At 47.0% G+C, this 25,221-nt stretch overlaps 2 protein-coding genes across 2 annotated transcripts in view; both read left to right on the top strand.

The window, feature by feature from the left end:
- Nucleotides 1-8,344, top strand: part of LOC135459033 (SH3 and cysteine-rich domain-containing protein 3-like) — a 21,497-nt gene extending 13,153 nt beyond the window's left edge. Inside the window, 6 exon segments of the mRNA XM_064734629.1 lie at nt 190-301; nt 1,151-1,185; nt 1,187-1,243; nt 6,530-6,581; nt 7,347-7,484; nt 8,245-8,344. Of these exon segments, the coding sequence (XP_064590699.1) occupies nt 190-301; nt 1,151-1,185; nt 1,187-1,243; nt 6,530-6,581; nt 7,347-7,484; nt 8,245-8,343 (493 nt within the window). The 3' untranslated portion in view covers nt 8,344.
- Nucleotides 8,345-13,608: 5,264 nt separating this feature from the next.
- Nucleotides 13,609-25,212, top strand: LOC135459044 (forkhead box protein J1-like). Its single transcript, XM_064734647.1, has 4 exons — nt 13,609-13,866; nt 16,337-16,816; nt 20,414-20,556; nt 24,627-25,212. The coding sequence occupies exons 1-4, from the start codon at nt 13,609-13,611 to the stop codon at nt 25,210-25,212; spliced, it is 1,467 nt and encodes a 488-aa protein (XP_064590717.1).
- Nucleotides 25,213-25,221: the final 9 nt, after the last annotated feature.

Genomic DNA, 25,221 nt, shown 5'->3' with positions numbered 1-25,221 from the left:
GTGTTTTTTTTTTTTGTTTTTTTTTGTTTGTTTTTTTTTTGGGGTTTTTTTTTTGGTTTGGTTTGGTTTGGTTTTTTTTTTTTTTTTTTTTTGTGGTTTTTTTTGTTTTGTTTTATTTTATTTTTTGTTTTTTGGGGTTATTTTGTTTTTTTTAGCGGGTTTTTCCCCTCATCAAAAACATCCCCAAATCCCCATCCCCACTTTGGCCCCATCCACCCTCACCCAATCCCGACCCCTCCTTTCCTCCCCAGGCGCCTCCGAGGGCGACAAAAAAGCCGAGAAAAGCCCGGCGGACGAGAAGGTACCCAAAAACCCCCCCTGCACCCCAGAAACCCCAAAAACCCCAAATCCAAACCTCCCCCTGCACCCCAAAAACTCCAAATCCACCTTTGGGGTGCCCCTGAGACCCTCAGGTACCCCAAAAACCCCAAAAACCCCAAATCCACCCTTTGGGGTCCCCTGGACCCTCAGGGCTCCCCAAACCCCCCCTGCACCCCAAAAACCCCAAATCCACCCTGGAGACCCTCAGGTACCCCAAAATCCCCCTGCACCCCAAAAACCCCAAATCCAAACCCCTCCCTGCACCCCAAAAACCCCAAAAACCCCAAATTCACCTTTGGGGTCCCCCTTCAGGTACCCCCAAACCCCCCCTGCACCCCAAAACCCCAAATCCACCCTTGGGGTGCCCCTGGAGACCCTCAGGGCTCCCCAAAACCCCTCTGCACCCCAAAAAACCCCAAATTCAACCTTTGGGGCGCCCCTGGAGGCCCTCAGGTACCCCCAAACCCAAATCCACCTTTGGGGTCCCCTGAGACCCTCAGGTACCCCAAACCTCCCCTGCACCCCAAAAACCCCAAACCCACCCTGGAGACCCTCAGGTACCCCCAAACCCCAAATCCACCCTGGAGACCTCTCAGGTACCCCAAACCTCCCCTGCACCCAAAAACCCAAATCCAAACTTTGGGGTGCCCCTGAGACCCTCAGGGCTCCCCAAACCCCCCCTGCACCCCAAAAACCCCAAAAACCCCAAATCCACCTTTGGGGTCCCCCTGAGACCCTCAGGTACCCCCAAACCTCCCCTGCACCCAAAAACCCCAAATCCACCCTTTGGGGTGCCCCTGAGACCCTCAGGGCTCCCCAAAACCCCCAGAGCAAGAAGCCGCAGCCGGGGGGGTTCCTGCAATCCATTATTTCGTGGCCTTTATCGATTCAAAGCCCTGGAGAAGGACGACCTGGACTTCCCGTGAGTGCCCCCTTGGTTTGGGGTTTTTTGTTTTGGAGTTTTGGGTTTTATGGGGTTTTGGGGGGGTTTTGGGGTTTTTATGGGGTTTTTTTTTGGTTTTTTGGGGTTTTTTTTTGGGGTTTTTTGGGGTTTTTTGGGGTTTTTTGGGGGTTTTTTGGGGGTTTTTTGGTGTTTTTTGTGGGATTTTGGGGGGTTTGGTGGTTTTATTTGGGGTCTTTCTTGGGGTTTTTTTGGGGGTTTTGGGGGTTTTTTTGGGGGGGGGGTTTAGGGTTTTTATGGGGTTTTTGTAGGTTTTATGGGTTTTTTTGGGGGTTTTTTTTGGGTTTTTTTGTGGGTTTTTTTGTGGTGTTTTGGGGGTTTTGGTGGTTTTATTTGGGGTCTTTCTTGGGTTTTTTTGGGGGGGGTTTAGGGTTTTTATGGGGTTTTTGTGGGTTTTTTGGGTTTTTTTTGGGGTTTTTTTTGGGGTTTTTTTTGGTTTTTTGGGGGATTTTGTGGGGTTTGGTTGGTTTTATTTTGGGGTCTTTTTGGGGTTTTTTGAGGGGGGTTGGGGTTTTTTTTGGGGGGGTTTTTTGGGGTTTTTTTGGGGGGGTTTTAGGGTTTTTATGGGGTTTTTGTAGGTTTTATGGGGTTTTTTTGGGGGTTTTTTTGGGGTTTTTTTTGTGGGTTTTTTTGTGGGATTTTGGGGGGTTTGGTGGTTTTATTTGGGGTCTTTCTTGGGGGTTTTTTGGGGGGGTTTTGGGGTTTTTTTTTTGGAGTTTTGGGGTTTTATTGTTTTTTTGGGGGGTTTAGGGTTTTTATGGGGTTTTTATGGGGTTTTTTTGGGGTTTTTTGGGTTTTTTTTGGGTTTTTTTGTGGGGTTTTGGGGGGTTTGGTGGTTTTATTTGGGGTCTTTCTTGGGGTTTTTTTTGGGGGGTTTTGGGGTTTTGGGGTTTTTTTTGGGGGGGGTTTGGAGGTTTTTTAGGGGTTTTTTTGGGGGTTTTGCGGTTTTTGGGGGGTACCTGGGGTTTTGGGGGTGGGGTTGGGGGGTGTTTTGGGTTTTTTGGGGGATTTTATGGGTTTTGGGGTTTTATGGGTTTTTTTGGGGGGTTTTAGGTTTTTTATAGGGTTTTTGTGGGGTTGTTTTTGGGGGTTTTTTTGGGGTTTTTTGGGGTTTTTTTGGGGGGTTTTTTTGGGTTTTTTTTGTGGGTTTTTGGGGGGTTTGGTGGTTTTATTTGGGGTCTTTCTTGGGGTTTTTTTGGGGGGGGTTGGGGTTTTTTGGGGGGTTTTAGGGTTTTTATGGGGTTTTTTTTGGGGTTTTTTTTGGGGTTTTTTTTGGTGTTTTTTTTTTGTGGGATTTTGGGGGGTTTGGTGGTTTTATTTGGGGTCTTTCTTGGGGTTTTTTTGGGGGTTTTGGGGTTTTTTTTGGGGGGGGGTTGGGGTTTTTTGGGGGACTTTTAGGGTTTTTATGGGGTTTTTGTAGTTTTATGGGGGGTTTTTTTGGTTTTTTTGGGTTTTTTGTGGGATTTTGGGGGGTTTGGTGGTTTTATTTGGGGTCTTTCTTGGGGTTTTTTTTTGGGGGGGGTTCTTGGTTTTTTTGGGGCGGTTGGGTTTTTGGGGGTTTTTTGGGGGGTTTTGGGGTTTTTTTTGGGGGGGGTTTCTTGGTTTTTTTGGGTGGTTGGGGTTTTGGGGGAGTTTTTGGGGGGTTTTGAAGGTTTTTTTAGGGTTTTTTGGGGGGTTTTGGCGGTTTTTGGGGATTTCATGGGGTTTATGGGGAGTGGGGTTGGGGGGTGTTTTGGGTTTTTTGGGGGTTTTTTTTGGGGTTTTGGGGTTTTATGGGTTTTTTGGGGGGGCTTTTAGGGTTTTTATGGGGTTTTTGTAGGTTTTATGGGGTTTTTTTGGGGGTTTTTGGGATTTTTTTGTGGGTTTTTTTGTGGGATTTTGGGGGGTTTTGGTGGTTTTATTTGGGGTCTTTCTTGGGGTTTTTTTGGGGGGTTTTGGGGTTTTTTTGGGGGGGTTTTTGGGGGGTTTGGTGGTTTTATTTGGGGTCTTTCTTGGGGTTGTTTTGGGGTTTTTGGGGGGACTTTTAGGGTTTTTATGGGGTTTTTTTTGGGGGGGTTGGGGTTTTTTGGGGGCTTTTGGGTTTTTATGGGTTTTTGTAGGTTTTTTTTGGGTTTTTTTTGTGGGATTTTGGGGGTTTGATGGTTTTATTGGGGTCTTTCTTGGGGTTTTTTTGGGGGTTTTGGGGTTTTTTTTGAGGGGGTTTTGGGTTTTTTTGGGGGGACTTTTAGGGTTTTTATGGGGTTTTTGTAGGTTTTATGGGTTTTTTGGGGTTTTTTTGTGGGATTTTGGGGGTTTTGGTGGTTTTATTTGGGGTCTTTCTTGGGGGTTTTTTTTGGGGGGTTGGGGTTTTCTTGGGGGGTTCTTGGTTTTTTTGGGGCGGTTGGGGTTTTTGGGGGTTTTTTTTTGGGGTTTTTGGAGGTTTTTTGGGGGTTTTTTTGGGGGGTTTTGGGGGGTTCCTGGGGTTTTGGGGGGTGGGTTGGGGGTGTTTTGGGGTTTTGGGGTTTTATGGTTTTTTTGGGGGCTTTTAGGGTTTTTATGGGGTTTTTGTAGGTTTTATGGGGTTTTTTGGGGTTTTTTTGGGTTTTTTTGGGGTTTTGGGGTTTGGTGGTTTTTTTTGGGGTCTTTCTTGGGGTTTTTTGGGGGTTTTGGGTTTTTTGGGGGTTTTTTTGGGGGGTTTTTGGAGGTTTTTTAGGGGTTTTTTGGGGGGTTTTGGGGAGTTCCTGGCGTTTTGGGGGGTGGGGTTGGGGGGGTGTTTTGGGTTTTTTGGGGGGTTTTATGGGGTTTTGGGGTTTTATGGGTTTTTTTGGGGGGGGTTTTAGGGTTTTTATGGGGTTTTTGTGGTTTTTTGGGGTTTTTTTGGGGTTTTTTTGTGGTTTTGGGGGGTTTGGTGGTTTTATTTGGGGTCTTTCTTGGGGTTTTTGGGGTTTTTTTGGGGGGGGGTTTTAGGGTTTTTATGGGGTTTTTGTAGGTTTTATGGGGGTTTTTTGGGGTTTTTTTTGGGTTTTTTTTGTGGGTTTTTTGTGGGATTTTGGGGGGTTTGGTGGTTTTATTTGGGGTCTTTCTTGGGGTTTTTTTGGGGGGTTTTATGGGTTTTTTGGGGGACTTTTAGGGTTTTATGGGGTTTTTGTAGGTTTTATGGGGTTTTTTGGGTTTTTTTGGGGTTTTTTTTGTTTTTTGTGTGGGATTTTGGGGGGTTTGGTGGTTTTATTTGGGGTCTTTTTGGGGTTTTTTTGGGGGGGGTTTTGGGGTTTTTTTGGGGGGGTTTTGGGGTTTTTTGGGGGGGGTTTAGGGTTTTTATGGGGTTTTTGTAGGGTTTTTTGGGGTTTTTTTGGGGTTTTTTGGGTTTTTTTGGTTTTTTTAGTGGGATTTTGGGGGTTTTGGTGCTTTATTTGGGGTCTTTCTTGGGGTTTTTTGGGGGTTTTGGAGGTTTTTTAGGGTTTTTTGGGGGTTTTGGCGGTTTTTGGGAGTTCCTGGGGTTTTTGGGGTGGGGTTGGGGGGTTTTTGGGGTTTTGGGTTTTATGGGTTTTTTGGGGGACTTTTAGGGTTTTTATGGGGTTTTTGTAGGTTTTATGGGGTTTTTTGGTGTTTTTTTGTGGATTTTGGGGGGTTTGGTGGTTTTTTTGGGGTCTTTCTTGGGGTTTTTGGGGGGTTTTGGGGTTTTTTTTGGGGGGTTTTTAGGGTTTTTATGGGGTTTTTTTGGGGTTTTTTGGGGTTTTTTTTGGTTTTTTGTGGGATTTTGGGGTTTTGGTGGTTTTATTTGGGGTCTTTCTTGGGGTTTTTTGGGGGGGGTTTAGGGTTTTTATGGGGTTTTTGTAGGTTTTTTTGGGGTTTATTTGGGGTTTTTTTGTGGGATTGTGGGGGTTTTGGTGGTTTTATTTGGGGTCTTTCTTGGGGTTTTTTTGGGGGTTTTGGGGTTTTTTGGGGGGTTTTGGGTTTTTATGGGGTTTTTGTAGGTTTTATGGGGGTTTTTTGGGTTTTTTGGGGGTTTTTTTGGGTTTTTTTGTGGGATTTTGGGGGGTTTGGTGGTTTTATTTGGGGTCTTTCTTGGGGTTTTTTGGGGGGTTTTGGGGTTTTTTTTGGGGGGGTTTTGGGGTTTTTTGGGGACTTTTAGGTTTTTATGGGTTTTTGTAGGTTTTTTTGGGTTTTTTTTGTTTTTTTGTGGGATTTTGGGGGTTTGGTGGTTTTATTTGGGGTCTTTCTTGGGGTTTTTTGGGGGTTTTGGGGGTTTTTTTTGGGGTCTTTTTTGGGTTTTTTTGGGGTTTTGGGGTTTTTTGGGGGTTTTTGGGGGGTTTTGGAGTTTTTTAGTGGTTTTTTGGGGGGTTTTGGCGGTTTTTGGAGGGTTCCTAGGGTTTTGGGGGGTGGGGTTGGGGGGGTGTTTTGGGTTTTTTGGGGGGTTTTATGGGTTTTGGGTTTTTTTGGAGGGTTTTTTTTAGGTTTTGGGGGGTTTTGGGGGTGGTTTTTTTTGGTGGTTTTTGTGGGATTTTGGTGGTTTTTTTTTTGTTTTTTGGGGGGTTTTTTTGGGGGGGATTTTCTGAGGGGTTGGGTTTTTTTTTGTTTTTGGGGGTTTTTTGGTTTTTTTTGGGGGGGTTGGGTTTTTTGTGGTTTTTGAGGTTTTTTTTGGAGGATTTATTGGTGGTTTTGGGGGGTTTGGGGGTTTTTTTGGCGTTTTTTTTGGGGGTTTTCGGGGTTTGGCTCCACGTGGTTCTGTGGATTTCCCAACTTTGTACTGAGCTCATTCCTGAGGTGTTTTGGGGTTTTTTGGTGTTTGGCTTCACGTGCTCCTGTAGATTTTCCAGCCTTTCCTTGGGCTCTTTCCTGAGGCTTTTTGGGGTTTGGCTCCACGTGGTTCTCTGGATTTCCCAGCTTTGTACTGAGCTCTTTCCTGTGGTTTTTTGGGGGTTTTTTTGTGTGTGTGTGTGTGTGGTTTTGGGGTTTTTTTTGAGGTTTTTTAGGGATTTTTGGGGTTTGGCTCCACGTGGTTCCGTGATTTCCCAAAGCTGAGCTGCTCTGTGCCATGCCAAACTCGGGGCTGGAGGAGCTGATTCTGAAGGAAAATGAGATTTTTCCTGACTGGTTTTCCCAGCTGCTTTTCCTGACTGATTTCCCTGACATTTTTCCTGCCTGCTTTCCCCCATTGGTTTCCCTGACGATTCTGAAGGAAAATGAGATTTTTCTTGGGTGGAAAACCCACCCAATAATGGGCTGGGAGTCCTTCCCTCCCTCAGAGATCCCCTCCTTCCCTTCCAGGCCGGGGGAGAAGATCACGGTGGTTGACGACTCCAACGAGGAGTGGTGGCGGGTGAGGATGGGGAAACGCTTTGGGGGGACCCCCAAACCTGCTGTGACCCCTTATCCTGATGGGGAGGGGAGTTTGGGACCCCCAAATCCTCCTCAAATCCTCCTTTGCAGCCTCGTCCCGCCCGGTCACTGGCGGGAAAACGAGGGACGAACAACTCAGGAACAAACCATTATGAGGGGACAACATGGGGGGGACCGAGGGTCAAACCATAATCTTAATTTATACAGGTTTTGTTGTAAAGTTGGTTATTTTTTACAAAACACACAATGCCTATCCTGGCACTACCTATCCTGGCAGGAAAGGGGAGTTTGGGACCCCCAAATCGGCCTCAACCTCCCCCCTTGCAGTCTGGTCCCGCCCGGCCACTGGCGGGAAAACGAGGGACAAACAACTCAGGAACAAACCATTATGAGGGGAGACCATGGGGGAACGGAGGGTCAAACCATAAACTTAATTTATATAAAATAATAAATTTTACAACAAAACCTGTATAAAACACACAATGCCTATTCTGACACTCCCTATCCTGGCGGGAAGGGGGTTCGGGACCCCCAAATCGGCCTCAACCTCCCCCCTTGCAGTCTGGTCCCGCCCGGTCACTGGCGGGAAAACGAAGGGCAAACAACTCAGGAACAAACCATTATGAGGGGACAACATGGGGGGGAACCGAGGGTCAAACCATAATCTTAATTTATATAAAATAATCAACTTTACAACAAAACCTGTATAAAACACACAATGCTACACTCCTTGAACTCCTTGCAGGGCAAAATCGGGGAGAAAGTTGGGTTTTTCCCTCCTAATTTCATCATCCGGGTGCGGGCGGGCGAGCGGGTGCACAAAGTGACGCGTTCCTTCGTTGGAAACCGGGAAATCGGGCAAATCACGCTGAAAAAGGATCAGGTGAGATGAAACCCCCTCCCCAAAATTACCCGGGGACCCCCCGCCCTGGCCCTCTTCAAGCCCCCCAAAAACAGCTGGAACCCCATGAACTGCATCATCATCATCGTCATCCTTATCCCAGTGGATATTTGCTCTGTGCCGACCCCTCCTCATTTGCTCTGGGGGGTTCCTGGGGGTCTCTCTCTCTCCTGTCCTGGGGGGTCCCGGGGGGTCTCCCCTGCTCTGAGGGGTTCCTGGGGGTCCCTCCTGTCCTGAGGGGGGTCTCGGGGGTCTCCCCTGATGTGAGGGGTTCCTGGGGGTCCTCCCTGTCCTGGGGGGGGTCTCGGGGGTCTCCCCTGTCTTGGGGGGATCCTGGGGATCCCCTTGCTCTGGGGGGGTCCTGGGGGGTCCCCCTGATCTGGGGGTTTCATGGGGGTCTCCCCTGTCTTGGGGGGATCCCTCCTGTCCTGGGGGGTCTCCCCTGATCTGGGGGTGGGGGGTCCCTGGGGGGGGTCTTCCCTGTCCTGGGGGGGGTCCTGGGGGTCTCCCCTGTCGTGGGGGGATCCCTCCTTTTCTGGGGAGTTCCTGGGGGTCTCCCCTGATTTGGGGGAGTCTCCCATGTACTGGGCGGGGGGGTCTCGGGGGTCCCCCTTGTCCTGGGGGGGTTCTCTCCTGATCTGGAGGGTTTCTGGGGGCCCCCTTTGCTCTGGGGGAGTTCCTGGGGGTCTCCCCTGCTCTGAGGGGGTCTCGGGGGTCTCACCCCCCCCCTGTCCCCCCCCAGATCGTGGTGCAGAAGGGGGAGGAGGTGAACGGATACGTCAAAGTGTTCACGGGCCGCAAAGTGGGGCTGTTCCCCGTGGACTTCCTGGAGGAAATCTGAGGAGGGGGCTACGACCTCCGGCACTGGGGGGCGGGGCTGAGATCCCCGAGATTGAGGGCAGAGACCCCCCCCGGGATAGGGGTGCAGGGCAGGGATGGGATTGGGGCACCCTGGGGATGGGAAATGGGGAAAAAACCCCAAAAACACCCCAAAAAAACCCTGAGATTGAGGGGGCTGAGAGCCCCGAGATTGGGGCACTCTGGGGATGGGAAATGGGGAAAAAAACCCCGGGATTGGGATTGGGATTGGGATGGGGGGGCCCTGGCTGCGGGACAGGTTTGGGGTCGGGGGGGGGCACCCCCATTTCTGCTGGTGCCTGGGGGGGTCTCTGGGGGGGTCTCTGGGTGTCCTTGGGGGTCCCTGAGGGTTCCTGGGGGTCCTTGGGGTCCCTCGGGGTTCCTTGGAGGTCCCTGGGGGTCTCTAGGGGTTCCTGAGGGTCCCTGGGGGTCCCTCGGGGTTCCTTGGGGGTCCCTGGGGGTCTGTGGGGGGCTCCTGGGGGTTCCTGAGGGTCCCAGGGGGTTTCCTTGGGGTCTCTGAGGGTCCTTGGGGGTCTCTGGGGGTCGGGGGGGGTCGTGCCCCGCTGCTCCTGGTGCCCCCCGGTGTTGGCAATACACGGCTGTGCCCACCCCCCGCTCTCGGTGTGGATTTAATGGGGAGGGGGCGCGGGGGGGGGGGGCAGTGACGCCTTGGGGGGTGGCACTGCTGGGGTGGCAGTGGCACACTGGGGAGGGGTCACTGGTCACTCTGGAGGTCACTCACTGGTCACTTTTGGGGCTGCTGCTGTCCCCCAGTGAAAGGGTCACTCACTGGTCACTGTGGGGGTGGCCATGGCCCCAGTGAAGGGGTCGGTGGTCACCATGGGGGTCATTCACCGGTCACTCTGGGGTGCCACTGTCCCCAATGGAGGGGTCATTCTGGGGGTCACTCTGGAGTCACTCATGGTCACTTTTGGGGCTGCTGCTGTCCCCCAATGAAAGGGTCACTCACTGGTCACTCTGGGGGTCACTGTGGGGGTCACTCACTGGTCACTGTAGGGTGCTGCTGTCCCCAGTGAAGGGGTCACGAGTCACTCTGGGGGTGGCTCAGTGGTCACTGTGGGCATCACTGTGAGGGTCACTCACAGTCATTCACTGGTCACTCTGCGGGTCACCCCCGGTCACTCTGGGGTGACGCTATCCCCCAATGAAAGGGTCACTCACTGGTCACTTCAGGGGTCGCTGGTCGCTCTGGGAGTGCCGCTGTCCCCAGTGGAGGGGTCACTGGTTACTGGTCACTCTGGAGGTCACCGGTCACTCTGGGAGTGGGTCAGTGTGTCTCTGGGGGTCACTGGTCACTCCAGGGGTCACTGGTCACTCTGGAGGTGCCGCTGTCCCCAGCGGAGTGGTCACTCACTGGTCACTGTGGGGGTGGCAGTGGCCCCAGTGAAGGAGTCAGTGGTCACTGTGGGAGTGCCTCACTGGTCACTCTGGGGGTGCCAATGTCCCCAATGGAGGGGTCACTCTGGGGGTCACTCTAGAATCACTCATGGTCACTCTGGGGGTGCTGGTGTTCCCAATGAAGGGGTCACTCACTGATCACTCTGGGGGTCACTCACGGTCACTCTGGGGGTCACTCACGGTCACTCTGGGGGTCACTCACGGTCACTCTGGGGGTCACTCATGGTCACTCTGGGGGTCACTCATGGTCACTCTGGGGTCACTCACGGTGACTCTGGGGGTGCCGCTGTCCCCCCGCAGGTTCCCCCGGCCCCAGGCCCGCTCTGAGGGTCAGGGTCAGTCCTGGCCCTCCCCCCCCTTGCGGTGAAGGGTGACGGTGATGGTGTCAGTGACAGGTGACAGTGATAAGTGATGGGTGACGGTGATAGTGACATGTGTGACAGTGACAGGTGTGACAGTGATAAGTGATGGGTGACAGTGACAGGTGATGGGTGACAGTGACGGTGACAGGTGTGACAGTGACAGGTGACAGTGATAATGACATGTGTGACGGTGACAGGTGATGGGTGGCAATGACAGGTAGCAGTGACAGGTGTGACAGTGACAGGTGACAGTGACAGGTGTGACAGTGATAAGTGATGGGTGACAGTGATAGTGACATGTGTGACAGTGACAGGTGACAATGACAGGTGATGGGTGACAGTGACAGGTGTGACAGTGACAGGGGATGGGTGACAGTGACAGGTGTGACAGTGATAAGTGATGGGTGACAGTGACGGGATGGGTGACAGTGACAGGCGTGACAGTGACAGGTGACAGTGACAGGTGTGACAGTAACGGGGGATGGGTGACAGTGACAGGTGATGGTGACAGGTGACAGGTGTGACAGTGACAGGTGTGACAGATGACAGGTGTGACAGGTGACAGTGACAGGGGATGGGTGACAGTGACAGGTGACAGTGACAGGTGTGACAGTGACAGGTGTGACAGTGCCTGGTGCCGGTGCCGGGGACACGGCGGGGCCTTGGCAGCTGCCCGCGGACGCCCGTGACGTCATCGGTAACCAGGGCAGCGGGGCGGGGCTTGGCGGGGTGGGCGTGGCCGCGCTTTGCCCGGTTCCGCCGCCAGGGGGCGCTGTGGGCACGCGGCTCGGCAGAGCCGTATGCAAAAATATGCAAATGAGGCTGGGAGGCAGCGGCGCCTCCTGGTGAGATGTGGGACCCCCACACTGGGGTCTCCCCCTTTCCCAGCAGCCCAATTAGAGGAGGGGTCCCCGTGTTCCCCCTCCCTCCATGGGGCTGGGGCCCCTGGGGGGTTCCAGGGGGTACAGAGATCCCCTGGGGAGGGGGAAGGAGGTGCCCCTCTAATTGGGGTGTCCCCAATTCCCAACACCCCAATTAGAGGTGCTGGGAATGGGGGACAACCCAGTGTGGGGTGACACCTTCCAGCTCCTCACAGATCCCCCAATTCCCCCCAGCTCCTCAGAGCCCCCAAAACCTCTGCTGTGTGTCCTGTCCCGTTGTGTGTCTCCTCCTTTCCTTTCCTTTCCTTTCCTTTCCTTTCCTTTCCTTTCCTTTCCTTTCCTTTCCTTTCCTTTCCTTTCCTTTCCTTTCCTTTCCTTTCTTCCTTTCCTTTTTTCCTTTCCTTCCTCCTTCCTTCCCTTTCCCTTTTCCTTTCCTTTCCTTCCTTCCTCCTTCCCTTTCCTTCCTTCCCTTTCCTTCCTTCCCTTCCCTTCCCTTCCCTTCCTTCTTCCTTCCCTTCCTTCCCTTCCCTTCCTTCCTTCTCTTCTTCTCTTCTCAGTTATTTTAACTTTCTTTTCTCACCTATTCAAACTTTTTCATATGTTTTCCATCTGTCTATAAAATAAAGGATTTTCCTATTAATGTTTCTCCTGCAAACCTTCGAGGGAATTTCTGGCTCGAGGGTGGCACAGGGGTCAGTGGGGGATTTCTCTTACAGAGCCCTGGCTGTATTTTGGGATTCCAACGAGGGCACAGCTCTTTAACCCTTTAATTCGGGGCTCTGCCCGCCCCCCGTACCCCCAGGTTTGCCCTCAGGGCTGTGGGTGCTGCATGAGGAGCCGGAATTGGGGTGGGGGCTCGGGGAGCGGCCAAAGGGCTGAGGGTGCTCCTGGGGGCTGGACAGAGAGCAGGACACACACAGGGCAGGACACACTGTGGGACACAGAGCAGGACACACAGGGCAGGACAGACGCAGAGCAGGACACACAGGGCAGGACAGAGGGCAGGACACACACAGGGCAGGACACACAGGGGGGGACACACTGTGGGACACAGAGCAGGACACACAGGGCAGGACAGAGGGCAGGACAGAGGGGACAATACACAGAGGGCAGGACACAGGGCAGGACATACAGGGTAGGACAGAAGGCAGGACACACACAGAGCAGGACACACACAGGGCAGGACAGAGAGCAGGACACGGGAGGACACACTGTGGGACACAGAGCAGGACACAGTAGGACACACAGGGCAGGTCAGAGGGCAGGACACGACACACTGTGGGACACAGGGGAGGACACAGCGTGGGACACAGGGGAGGACACAGCGTGGGACACAGGGGAGGACACAGCGTGGGACACACCACAGGGCAGGACAAAGGGCAGGACAGAGGGGACAACACACAGAGGGCAGGACACAGAGAGAGCAGGATATGGCACAGGACAGAGGGCAGGACACAGGGTAGGACACACACAGGGCAGGACAAGGGGACAACACAGAGTAGGACAGAGAGCAGGACACGCAGAGGGCAGGACACAGGGCTGGACATGGATCAGGGCACAGGGCAGGGCACACCGTGGGACACAGAGCAGGGCACAAGGTAGGACACATGGGGCAGGACACACACAGGGCAGGACACGGGGCAGGACACACATGGGACAGGACAGAGGGGACGACACAGGGCAGGACACGGGGCAGGACAGAGGGCAGGACACACATAGGGCAGGACAGAGGGCAGGACACACAGAGGGTAGGACACGGCACGGGACAAAGGGCAGGACACAGGGCAGGGCACACCGTGGGACACAGAGCAGGACGTGGGTAGGACACACAGGGCAGGACAGACGGCAGGACACAGAGTAGGACACAGGGCAGGACAGAGGGCGGGACACGGGACACACACAGGGCACACACAGGGCACACACACAGGGCACACACAGGGCACACACAGGGCACACACACAGGGCACACACAGGGCACACACACAGGGCACACACACAGGACACACACAGGGCACACACAGGGTACACACACAGGGCACACACAGTAGGGCACACATAGGGCACACACAGGGCACACACACAGGACACACAGGGCACACACACAGGGCACACACACAGTAGGACACACACAGGGCACACACAGGGCACACACAGGGCACACACACAGGACACACACAGGGCACACACAGGGCACACACACAGGGCACACACAGGGCAGGACACACAGTAGGACACACACAGGGCACACACAGGGCACACACAGGGCACACACACAGGACACAGGGCAGGACATCGCCTTTGGGGCTGCTGCCGCTGCCCCTGCCCCGCTCCGGTCCCCGGCACCCCCGGGCACCATCCCCGGTACGGCCCCGCCAGCCCCGGCCCCTCCGCGCTGCTCTCCCCTTCTCCCTTCCCGTCTCTCTGCGCTCCTGCCCTTCCTCAGCCCGCGCTCTCCCTCCCGGGGCTCGGCGGGAGCGCTCCGGTGATGCCGCGGCCCCCATCTCCCCAGCCCGGTGCCGCCGCTCCGCCGAGCCCGACAAGGCACCAAGGAGCCCGTTTGGCCACCGGGCGAGCGAATGCGAGCGAATGCGAGCGAATGCGAGCGAATGCGAGCGAATGCCCGTCCCGGGAGCCGCCCGCGAGCCCCCCGCCCCAAACGGCGGCGCCCCCCGCGCGCCCCGGGTTCCGCCGCGCCCCCGGTTCCGCCGGGCCAGCGGCCGCTGCTGCCCTCGGGCCGCTCCTCTCCCTCCCTCCCCGCCTCTCTCCTGGCCCCAAACACAGCCCGGATTGGCAGCCCGGAGCCCGAACCAGCGCCGCATCCCCGGAGCTCCCCGCAGGCTGAAGGTGCCGCCGGGCTTGGGGTCCCTCCCTGCCGCGGGTTGGTTTTGGGGAGCGGGGAAGGGAGAGATGGCAAAGAAACGGCATCAAAGGGGGGAAATCGGTGGCAGGGACGGGATAGGAGGATGGAGGAGTTTTTAGGGTCTTTAGGGTGGAGGTGTTGGACTCTCCTGCGACCCATGAGGAACAGCCTCGCTCGGCGGGATGCAGGACTGAATTTGTGTTGATGAAGGGCAGGGAGGGGGTGCTGATTTTATCCTGCCAAAACCTCTCTGGGCAGTGCCAGCCCGGCGGGTTTCGAGGGAATTTCCCGAGGTTCAGGGCTGTAAAACCCTCCAGGGCAGGCAGGGGGCTCCGCGTCACCCACAGGTGTCACTCAGAGGTGTCACCCACAGGTGTCACCCACAGGTGTCACCCAGGCAGCTCCAGGGGTTCCGGCAACGCCTGTTGGGTGCCAGGCAGCGGCTGCGCCTCGCAGAACCTCAACCCTCTTAAAGTGATATACAGAATAAATAGAGTCCGCTGATTTATTGAAAATATGGATATTGATCTAGTACCGATATCCAAAAACTCTCTAACAGGTTAAAGTTAGCAAGTGGATCCTTACTGTGGGATAATTCCCAAATACACACTGCAGTTCACAGGTGATTACAGAGCCCTTTTATCTGTACAAACATTGAATATCTAAAATGCTAATGCATATTCATGACTTTGGTGCATCCCATTCCCAATATGGATATTGATCTGGTACCAATATCCAAAAACTCTCTAACAGTTCAAAGTTAGAAAGTGGATGTTTATTGTGGGATAACTCCCAAATGCACACTGCAATTTACAGGTGATTACAAATCTATATCTATATAATATATAATCGATATCTTTTATTTATACAAGTATATCTTTTATCTATACAAGTATTGAATACCCAAAATACAAGCACATATTGATAACTTTGGTGCTTCCCATTCCCAACATGGATATTGATTTATGGATTTTGATATCCATAGATATCAATTCAACACAAGTATTGAATACCCAAAATACAAATACATATTGATGACTTTGGTACATCCCATTCCCAACATGGATATTGATTTATGGATTTTGATATCCATAGATATCAATTCAACACAAGTATTGAATACCCAAATTACAAATACATATTGATGACTTTGGTACATCTCATTCCCAATATGGATATTGATCTGGTACCAATATCCAAAAACTCTCTAACAGTTTAGAGTTAGCAAGTGGATCCTTATTGTGGGATAATTCCCAAATACACACTGCAATTCACAGGTGATTACAAATCTATATCTATATAATATATAATCTATATCTTTTATTTATACAAGTATATCTTTTATCTATACAAGTATTGAATACCCAAAATTCAAACACATATTGATAACTTTGGTACATCTCATTCCCAGTATGGATATTGCTTTACGGATTTTGATATTCATAGATATCAATTCAACACAAGTAGTGAATACCCAAAATACAAAATACATATTGATGACTTTGGTACATCCCATTCCCAATATGGATATTGATCTGGTACCAATATCCAAAAACTCTCTAACAGTTCAAAGTTAGAAAGTGGATGTTTATTACAGGATAACTCCCAAATACACACTGCAATTTACAGGTGATTACAAATCTATATCTATATAATACACAATCTATATATTTTATCTATACAAGTGTATTTTTTATCTATACAAGTATTGAATACCCAAAATACAAAATATATATTGATAACTTTGGTGCTTCCCATTCCCAACATGGATATTGATTTATGGATTTTGATATCCATAGATATCAATTGAATACAAGTATTGAATACCCAAATTACAAATACATATTGATGACTTTGGTACATCCCATTCCCAATATGGATATTGATCTGGTACCAATATCCAAAAACTCTCTAACAGTTCAAAGTTAGAAAGTGGATGTTTATTACAGGATAATTCCCAAATACACACTGCAATTTATGGTGATTACAAATCTATATTTATATAATATATAATCTATATCTTTTATCTATAGGAGTATTGAATACCCAAAATGCAAACATATATTGATAACTTTCGTATATCTAATTCCCAACATGGATATTGATCTATGGATTTTGATATCCATAGATATCAATTCAACACAAGTATTGAATACCCAAAATACAATACATATTGATGACTTTGGTACATCCCATTCCCAATACGGATATTGATCTGGTACCAATATCCAAAACCTCTCTAACAGTTCAAAGTTAGAAAGTGGATGTTTATTGTGGGATAACTCCCAAACACACACTGCAATTTACAGGTGATTCCAGGGTCCTTTTATCCATACAAGTACTGAATACCCAAAATGCAAATCCATATTCATAAATCCTAAAGAAAGAATTTTTTCACAAAAGATGTCTGGGACAAAAAATCTCTTATTTCACGGTGCCCTTTGCCTCCTGCAGCCTCCCCTGACCATGGTGTGCTCCAGCCCCGTGCCCCGATCGCCGGGCTCCGGCCAGGGCAGTGCCCAGCCCGACCTGCTGTGGCTGGCCGAGCTGACGGGCGCCCACCTGGGCTTGGCCCCCATCTCGCAGGACCCCGAGGATCGCTGCAGCATCTGGGAGAACCTGGTGAGCCTGGTGGACTTCCAGAGCCCCGGATTCCCCCTGACCTCCGAGGAGCTCGGCCACTACATGGACATCCCGCGCTCGGCCGCGTCCTCGCCGGGCACCGCCAGCGTGGGCCGGGCTGTGACCCCGCCGGGACACCCGGGGGACATCGACTACAGGACAAACGGCCACGTCAAACCGCCCTACTCGTATGCCACGCTGATCTGCATGGCCATGGAGGCCAGCCAGCAGCCCAAGCTCACCCTGGCTGCCATCTGCAAGTGGATCAGCGACAATTTCTGCTATTTCCGCCGTGCCCACCCCAGCTGGCAGGTAGGGGAGGGTGTGTGGGTTTGGGAAGTGGCTGCTGAGGAAGGGCAGGAGCCTCCCATGAAATGGAGAATTTAAATCCCCTCCCTCCAAATATAAATTTTATATTAAGGGCTCTCAGTCAAAAAATATGGGAGCAGAAAATAACAGTTTGTCTCGGGTTGGAAGGACAGGTGTGTGCTAAGGAAGGCAGGAACTTCCCCTGAAATGGAGAATATAAACCCCCTCCCTCCAAATTGGTATAAATTTTATATTAAGGGCTCTCAGGCAAAAAATATGGGAGCAGGAAATAACAGTTTGTCTTGGTTTGGAAAGCCAGGTGTGTGCTAAGGAAAGCAGGAGCTTATCCTGAAATGGAAAATGCAAACCCTCCCCTCATCAGAATTGCTATAAATTTTTTATTAAAAATATGAGAGCAGGAATAACAGTTTGGCTTGGTTTGGAAAGACAGGAGTCTGCTAAGGAAGGCAGGAGCCACCCCTGAAATGGAAAATGTAAACCCTCCCCACCTCTCCGAATTGCTAGGAATTTTAAATTAAGGGGCTCTGAGGCAAAAATATGGGAGCAGGAATAAGAGTTTGTTTTGGTTTGGAAAGCCAGGTGTGTGCTAAGGAAGGCAGGAGCTTATCCTGAAATGGAAAATGCAAACCCTCCCCTCATCAGAATTGCTATAAATTTTTTATTAAAAATATGAGAGCAGGAATAACAGATTGTCTCAATAGGTTGGAAGGACAGGTGTGTGCTAAGGAAGGCAGGACCCACCCCTGAAATGGAGAATATAAATTGGTATAAATTTTATATTAAGGGCTCTCAGGCAAAAAATATGGGAGCAGGAATAACAGTTCTTTAATAGGGAAGAAAATAAAAGGATAAAATAAACAATGCAATGAACTAAAACCAACACTGACAGAGTCAGAACCCAACCTGGCACCCTGTGGGTCGGGGTGTTGGCAGCAGTGCCATTGGAATTGTGGCTCAGCCCTCCTGCAGTGTCAGGGGTGGTTCTGCTGGAGCAGGGATCCTGTAGAGAAGGATTTATTCTTCCTCTGAAGATCCAGTGGGAGAGGCAGCTGCTGCTCCTCTGGGGAATCCAGTGGAGAAGCCGTGCTGGTGTCTCAAAACCTCTGGATTATATCTGGGTAGCAATGTTTGAAACCTCAGATTGTATCCAGGTAGGAATGTTTGAAATCTCAGATTATATCCAGGTAGGAATGTTTGAAATCTCAGATTATATCCGGGTAGGAATGTTTGAAATCCCAGATCATATCCAGGCAGGAATGTTTGAAATCCCAGATTATATCCAGGCAGGAATGTTTGAAATCTCAATTGTATCCAGGTAGGAATGTTTGAAATCTCAGATTATATCCAGGTAGGAATGTTTGAAATCTCAGATTGTATCCAGGTAGGAATGTTTGAAATCTCAGATTGTATCCAGGCAGGAATGTTTGAAATCTCAGATTGTATCCAGGCAGGAATGTTTGAAATCTCAGATTGTATCCAGGTAGGAATGTTTGAAATCTCAGATTGTATCCAGGCAGGAATGTTTCAAATGAATATTATGTTATGTTAGAAAGTTGTGTTGTATTAATTTCCTTAAGTATTGTGTTAAATATTTAAGCACGTTTTATGATTGGCTTTTTGCAAATATTCAACTTATTATTATATGTGTTATGTTAGAAATTTGTGCTGCAATAATTTTCTTAAATAGTGTGTTAAATATTGTTCTAGGCTATAACAAAATGTTAAAATAGAAACTATGCTATGTAAGATGCATTTTTTGGGAGGATTCACGGCAATATAGAAGCCACAGGACACCTGAATCTTTCAAAAAAAAAGATAATTTATTGCTTTTTTATGGAGTTCTTCCCACCTTGGCCATCAGGATTAAGAGGAAGAAGCCGACAGTGCCCAGACAGAATCCTGTGTTTGGATGGAATTTATGCATCATGCATGAGGTGTATGAATATGCAACAGGCTGTTGCTTTTAAGGGTTAATCCTCTGTTATGTGGGTCCTTTTTCAGATTTATTTTGCCCAGAAAACGGTACCTGGACTGTCTGTTTGATTGTCTCATATTGTCCTAAATCCTAATTGTCCAAATTTTTGTTACTCTAATTATATTGCTATTTTTATAACTATTTTATTACTATTAAGGTCTTCAAATTTTAAAAAGAAATGATTGGCATTTTTCACATTCCCACCTTGCTCAGGACTGAAGAGCCATCAGAATTCAGAGGAAGAAGTTGACGCAGAATCCTGTGTTTGAGTGGAATTATGAATCATTCATGAGGTGTATGAATATGCAACAGGCTGTTGCTTTTGAGGGTTAATCCTCTGTTTTCTGGGCTTATTTTGCCCAGAAAAAGGCACCAAAACCATCCACAACTCTTTGTTTTTATTGTCTCATATTGTCCTAAATCCTAATTGTCCAAATTTTTATTACTCTAATTATATTGCTATTCTTACAACCATTAATTTAACGGCTGTAATTTAATTTTATTACTCTTAAACCTTTAAAATTTTAAAAGCTTGTTTTCTTTTCTGCCGGCAGAGCTCCATCAGGCACAACCTGTGCGTCATTTTATTACTATTAAACTTTGAAAAATTTTAAAAATTTATTCTTTTTTTCCTTTGCCTGCAGAGCTCCATCAGGCACAACCCGTGCATCATTTTATTACTATTAAACTTTGAAAAATTTAAAATTTTTTTTTCTTTGCCTGCAGAGCTCCATCAGGCACAACCTGTGCATCGTTTTATTACTATTAAACTTTGAAAAAATTTAAAAATTTCTCCTTTTTTCCTTTGCCTGCAGACTCCATCAGGCACAACCTGTGCAATATTTTATTACTACTAAACTTTGAAAAATTTTTAAAAAATATTCTTTTTTTTCTTTGCCTGCAGAGCTCCATCAGGCACAACCTGTGCGTCATTTTATTACTATTAAACTTTGAAAAATTTTAACAATTTATTCTTTTTTTTTCTTTGCCTGCAGAGCTCCATCAGGCACAACCTGTGTGTCATTTTATTACTATTAAACTTTGAAAAATTTAAAAAAAATATTCTTTTTTTCCTTTGCCTGCAGAGCTCCATCAGGCACAACCCGTGCATCATTTTATTACTATTAAACTTTGAAAAATTTTAAAAATTTATTTTTTCTTTGCCTGCAGAGCTCCATCAGGCACAACCCGTGCGTCGTTTTATTACTACTAAACTTTCATAAATTTTAACAATTTATTCTTTTTTTTCTTTGCCTGCAGAGCTCCATCAGGCACAACCTGTGCGTCGTTTTATTGCTATTAAATTTTGCAAAATTTAAATTTTTTTTTCCTTTGCCTGCAGAGCTCCATCAGGCACAACCTGTGCGATATTTTATTACTATTAAACTTTGAAAAATTTTAAAAATTTCTTCTTTTTTCCTTTGCCTGCAGAGCTCCATCAGGCACAACCTGTGCGATATTTTATTACTAATAAACTTTGAAAAATTTTAAAAAATTATTCTTTTTTTTCCTTTGCCTGCAGAGCTCCATCAGGCACAACCCGTGCATCATTTTATTACTATTTAACTTTGCAAAATTTAAATTTTTTTTTCCTTTGCCTGCAGAGCTCCATCAGGCACAACCTGTGCATCAACAAGCGCTTTGTGAAGGTGCCCCGCGAGAAGGGGGAGCCGGGCAGAGGAGCCTTCTGGAAGCTTCACCCCCAGTACGCCCAATGGCTCAGGAGCAGCACCCTCAAGGGACACAGGTGATCCTCAGGAAAACCCAAATCCACTGAGATACGGCTCTCCTCGAGCCAGATTTTATAAGATTTTGGTGATTTTTGTCATGTTTGGGATAGCTGAGCTATTTCAGATGGATAAAATCAGCAGGATGGGTTCTGTGGGAGTGTTGGAAACAGAAAAGTTTTAATAAAAGACAAAATAACAAAATTCTATAGAGTACACCAAACTAGGTGCAAGAGGGAAAAAACCCCAAAATTCCACTGTTACAAGGGTCTCTTTGAGCTAGATTTTATAATATTTTGGTGATTTTTGTCATGTTTGGGATAGCTGAGCTATTTGGTTAAAATCAGCAGGATGGCTTTTGTGGGAGTGTTGGAAACAAAAATTTTAATAAAAGACAAAATAACAAAATTCTATAGACTACACCAAACTAGGTGCAAGAGGTATAAAACCAAATCCACTGCTCTAAGGGTCTCCTCAAGCTTGGTCTTATAATATTTTGGTGATTTATATCATGTTTGAAATAGCTGAGCTACTTCAGATGGTTAAAATCAGCAGGATGGGTTCTGTGGCAGTGTCAGAAACAGGAAAGTTTTAATAAAAAGTTTTGATAAAAAGTAAAATAACAAAACTTTATAGAGTAAATCGAGCTAGGTTCAAGAGGGCAAAAAACCAAACTCCACTGATATAAGGGTGTCTTTGAGCCAGATTTTATAATATTTTGGTGATTTTTGTCATGTTTGGGATAGCTGAGTTATTTCAGATGGATAAAATCAGCAGGACGGGTTCTGTGGGAGTGTTGGAAACAGAAACGTTTTAATAAAAGACAAAATAACAAAACATCATAGAGTACACCAAACTAGGTGCAAGAGGGAAAAAAACCAAAATTCTGCTGTTACAAGGGTGTCTTTGAGCTAGATTTTATAAGATTTTGGTGATTTTTGTCATGTTTGGGATAGCTGAGCTATTTCAGATGGATAAAATCAGCAGGATGGGTTCTGTGGGAGTGTTAGAAACAGAAAAGTTTTAATAAAAGACAAAATAACAAAATTCTATAGACTACACCAAACTAGGTACAAGAGGGAAAAAACCCCAAAATTCCACTGTTACAAGGGTCTCTTTGAGCTAGATTTTATAAGATTTTGGTGATTTTTGTCATTTTTTTGGTGATTTTTGTTTGGGATAGCTGAGCTATTTCAGATGGATAAAATCAGCAGGATGCCTTTTGTGGGAGTGTTGGAAACAGAAAAGTTTTAATAAAAGACAAAATAACAAAACATCATAGAGTACACCAAACTAAGTGCAAGAGGGAAAAAAACCCAAAACTCCACTGATATAAGGGTGTCTTTGAGCTAGATTTTATAAGATTTTGGTGATTTTTGTCATGTTTGGGATAGCTGAGCTATTTGGTTAAAATCAGCAGGATGGCTTTTGTGGGAGTGTTAGAAACAGAAAAGTTTTAATAAAAAAAACAAAATAAAACTCTATAGACTACACCAAACTAGGTGCAAGAGGGAAAAAAAACCAAATCCACTGCTATAAGGGTCTCCTCAAGCTTGGTCTTATATTATTTTGGTGATTTATATCATGTTTGAAATAGCTGAGCTACTTCAGATGGAAAAAATCAGCAGGATGGGTGCTGAGGGAGTGTTGGAAACAGGAAAGTTTTAATAAAAAGTTTTGATTAAAAATAAAATAACAAAACATTATAGAGTAAATCGAGCTAGGTTCAAGAGGGAAAAAAACCAAACTCCACTGATATAAGGGTGTCTTTGAGCGAGATTTTAAAATATTTTGGTGATTTTTGTCATGTTTGGGATAGCTGAGTTATTTCAGATGGATAAAATCAGCAGGATGGGTTCTGTGGTAGTGTTAGAAACAGAAAAGTTTAAATAAAAGACAAAATAACAAAATTCTATAGACTACACCAAACTAGATGCAAGAGGTATAAAACCAAATCCACTGCTATAAGGGTCTCCTCAAGCTTGGTCTTATATTATTTTGGTGATTTATATCATGTTTGAAATAGCTGAGCTACTTCAGATGGATAAAATCAGCAGGATGGGTTCTGTGGCAGTGTCAGAAACAGGAAAGTTTTAATAAAAAACAAAATAAAACATCATAGAGTACACCAAACTAAGTGCAAGAGGGAAAAAAACCCAAAATTCCACTGTTATAAGGGTGTCTTTGAGCTAGATTTTATAAGATTTTGGTGATTTTTGTCATGTTTGGGATAGCTGAGTTATTTCAGATGGATAAAATCAGCAGGATGGGTTCTGTGGTAGTGTTAGAAACAGAAAAGTTTTAATAAAAGACAAAATAACAAAATTCTATAGCGTACACCAAACTAGGTGCAAGAGGGGAAAAAAACCAAACTCCACTGATATAAGGGTGTCTTTGAGCTAGATTTTATAATATTTTGGTGATTTTTGTCATGTTTGGGATAGCTGAGCTATTTCAGATGGATAAAATCAGCAGGACAGGTTCTGTGGGAGTGTTGGAAACAGAAACGTTTTAATAAAAGACAAAATAACAAAACATCATAGAGTACACCAAACTAGGTGCAAGAGGGAAAAAAACCAAAATTCTGCTGTTACAAGGGTGTCTTTGAGCTAGATTTTATAATATTTTGGTGATTTTTGTCATTTTTTGGTGATTTTTGTTTGGGATAGCTGAGCTGTTTCAGATGGATAAAATCAGCAGGATGGGTTCTGTGGCAGTGTTGGAAACAAGTTTTAATAAAAGACAAAATAACAAAACTCTATAGAGTACACCAAACTAGGTGCAAGAGGGAAAAAACCCCAAAATTCCACTGTTACAAGGGTCTCTTGTAACAGTGTTGGAAACAGGAAAGTTTTAATAAAAAGTTTTGATTAAAAGTAAAATAACAAATCTTTATAGAGTAAATCGAGCTAGGTTCAAGAGGGCAAAAAACCAAACTCCACTGATATAAGGGTGACTTTGAGCTAGATTTTATAAGATTTTGGTGATTTTTGTCATGTTTGGGATAGCTGAGCTATTTCAGATGGATAAAATCAGCAGGATGGGTGCTGAGGGAGTGTTGGAAACAGGAAAGTTTTAATAAAAAGCAAAATAACAAAACTCTTTACAGAGAAAAATTTAGTTAGGGCAAGAGGTCCTTGCTCCTGGTAAAACACCCCCCAGTGGGGCTCTGGGGCTGAGGCAAGGAAAGAAAAAAGTCATTATTAGGAAAGAAATCATTTATTAGGAAAGAAATCATTATTAGGTGTGGTATTTTCTGGGGTTCCCCATGGCAGGAAGGAATGAATCTGACTTTAGAAGGCTGATATATTATATTATATTATATTATATTATATTATATTATATTATATTATATTATATTATATTATATTATATTATATTATATTATATTATATTATATTATATTATATTATATTATATTAATATAATTATATTGTATTTATATTTCTATAATATAAATAAAATATATATTTAAATATATATTTATATATAAAATATATAAAATTTATATATTTAAATAATATATTTGTTTATTATATAAAATTATAATTATATATTATAAATATATATAATTATATTACATTACATTATATAACATTACATTATATTATATTATTATTTACTATAATATAATATAATATAATATAATATAATATAATATAATATAATATAATATAATATAATAATATATAATAATAAATAAAAATATATAATACTATATATATTATATATATATATATATAGTGTGTATTTTTTTTTTTAAAGAATGCTATACTAAACTATACTAAAGAATAAAGAAAGGATACAGACAGAAGGCTTAACAAGATAATAATGAATCTTGTGACTCCTTCCAGAGCCTTGACACATCTTGGCCCTAATTGGCCATTAATTCATTAATTCCAAACAATTCACAGCAGAAACCAATGAAACAATTACCGGGGTTAACAATGTCCAACCACACAGGAGAAGCAAATGACAAAGGAATTGTTTTCATTTTCCCCTGAGCGTTCTCAGCTCCCCATGAGAAGCGCCCTGGGCCAGGATGATTTTTCAGAGCCCACCACAATGGTGACCCCTCTCTGTCCCCCAGGGCCCTGGCAGAGCCCGTGCCACCCTCCAGGCGTGCCCAGCAGTGTCCCCGCCGTGCCCCCAGCCCGGCTGGCACCGCCACCCGCGGGGGGCTCGAGGTGGGCGCGGAGCTGCAGCGGCTGCTGCGCGAGTTCGAGGAGTTTGAGAGCAGCCAGCGGTGGAGCCCCGCGGAGCAGCGCGGGGCCCAGCAGAGCCAGCAGCCCTGGGCAGAGGCGCCCTGGGTGCCCGGCTGTGCCCAGGCGTGCCAGGAGGCGCCGGGCGAGCTGACGGAGCTGAAGGGCAGCACGGAGTGGGAGGCGCTGCTGGATGCGGAGCCGGGCGAGCTCTGTGCTCTGGGCCAGCCCGGAGCCTTCCCCCTGCCCCCCGGCCGGGCCCGCGGCTGCCCCCAGGCCCTGCCCGAGCCCGGCCCTGCCAAGCCGGGCCTGGATGAAACCCTGATGGCCACGGCCTTCCTGGAGGCCGCGTGGCACGACGAGATGAGGGGCAGCGTGCCAGGCTGCGTGCCCGGGGAACAGGGCGCTGCCAACCTCCAGGGCACCAGGGAGATCATGGACTGGGACTCGCTGGCACATTTAAGGCTCTATTAGACATGGGAG

This window comes from Zonotrichia leucophrys, chromosome 29 (genome assembly GCF_028769735.1).
Source record: "Zonotrichia leucophrys gambelii isolate GWCS_2022_RI chromosome 29, RI_Zleu_2.0, whole genome shotgun sequence".
NCBI lineage: Eukaryota > Metazoa > Chordata > Aves > Passeriformes > Passerellidae > Zonotrichia > Zonotrichia leucophrys.
This window is presented reverse-complemented; position numbering and strand designations above follow the sequence as displayed.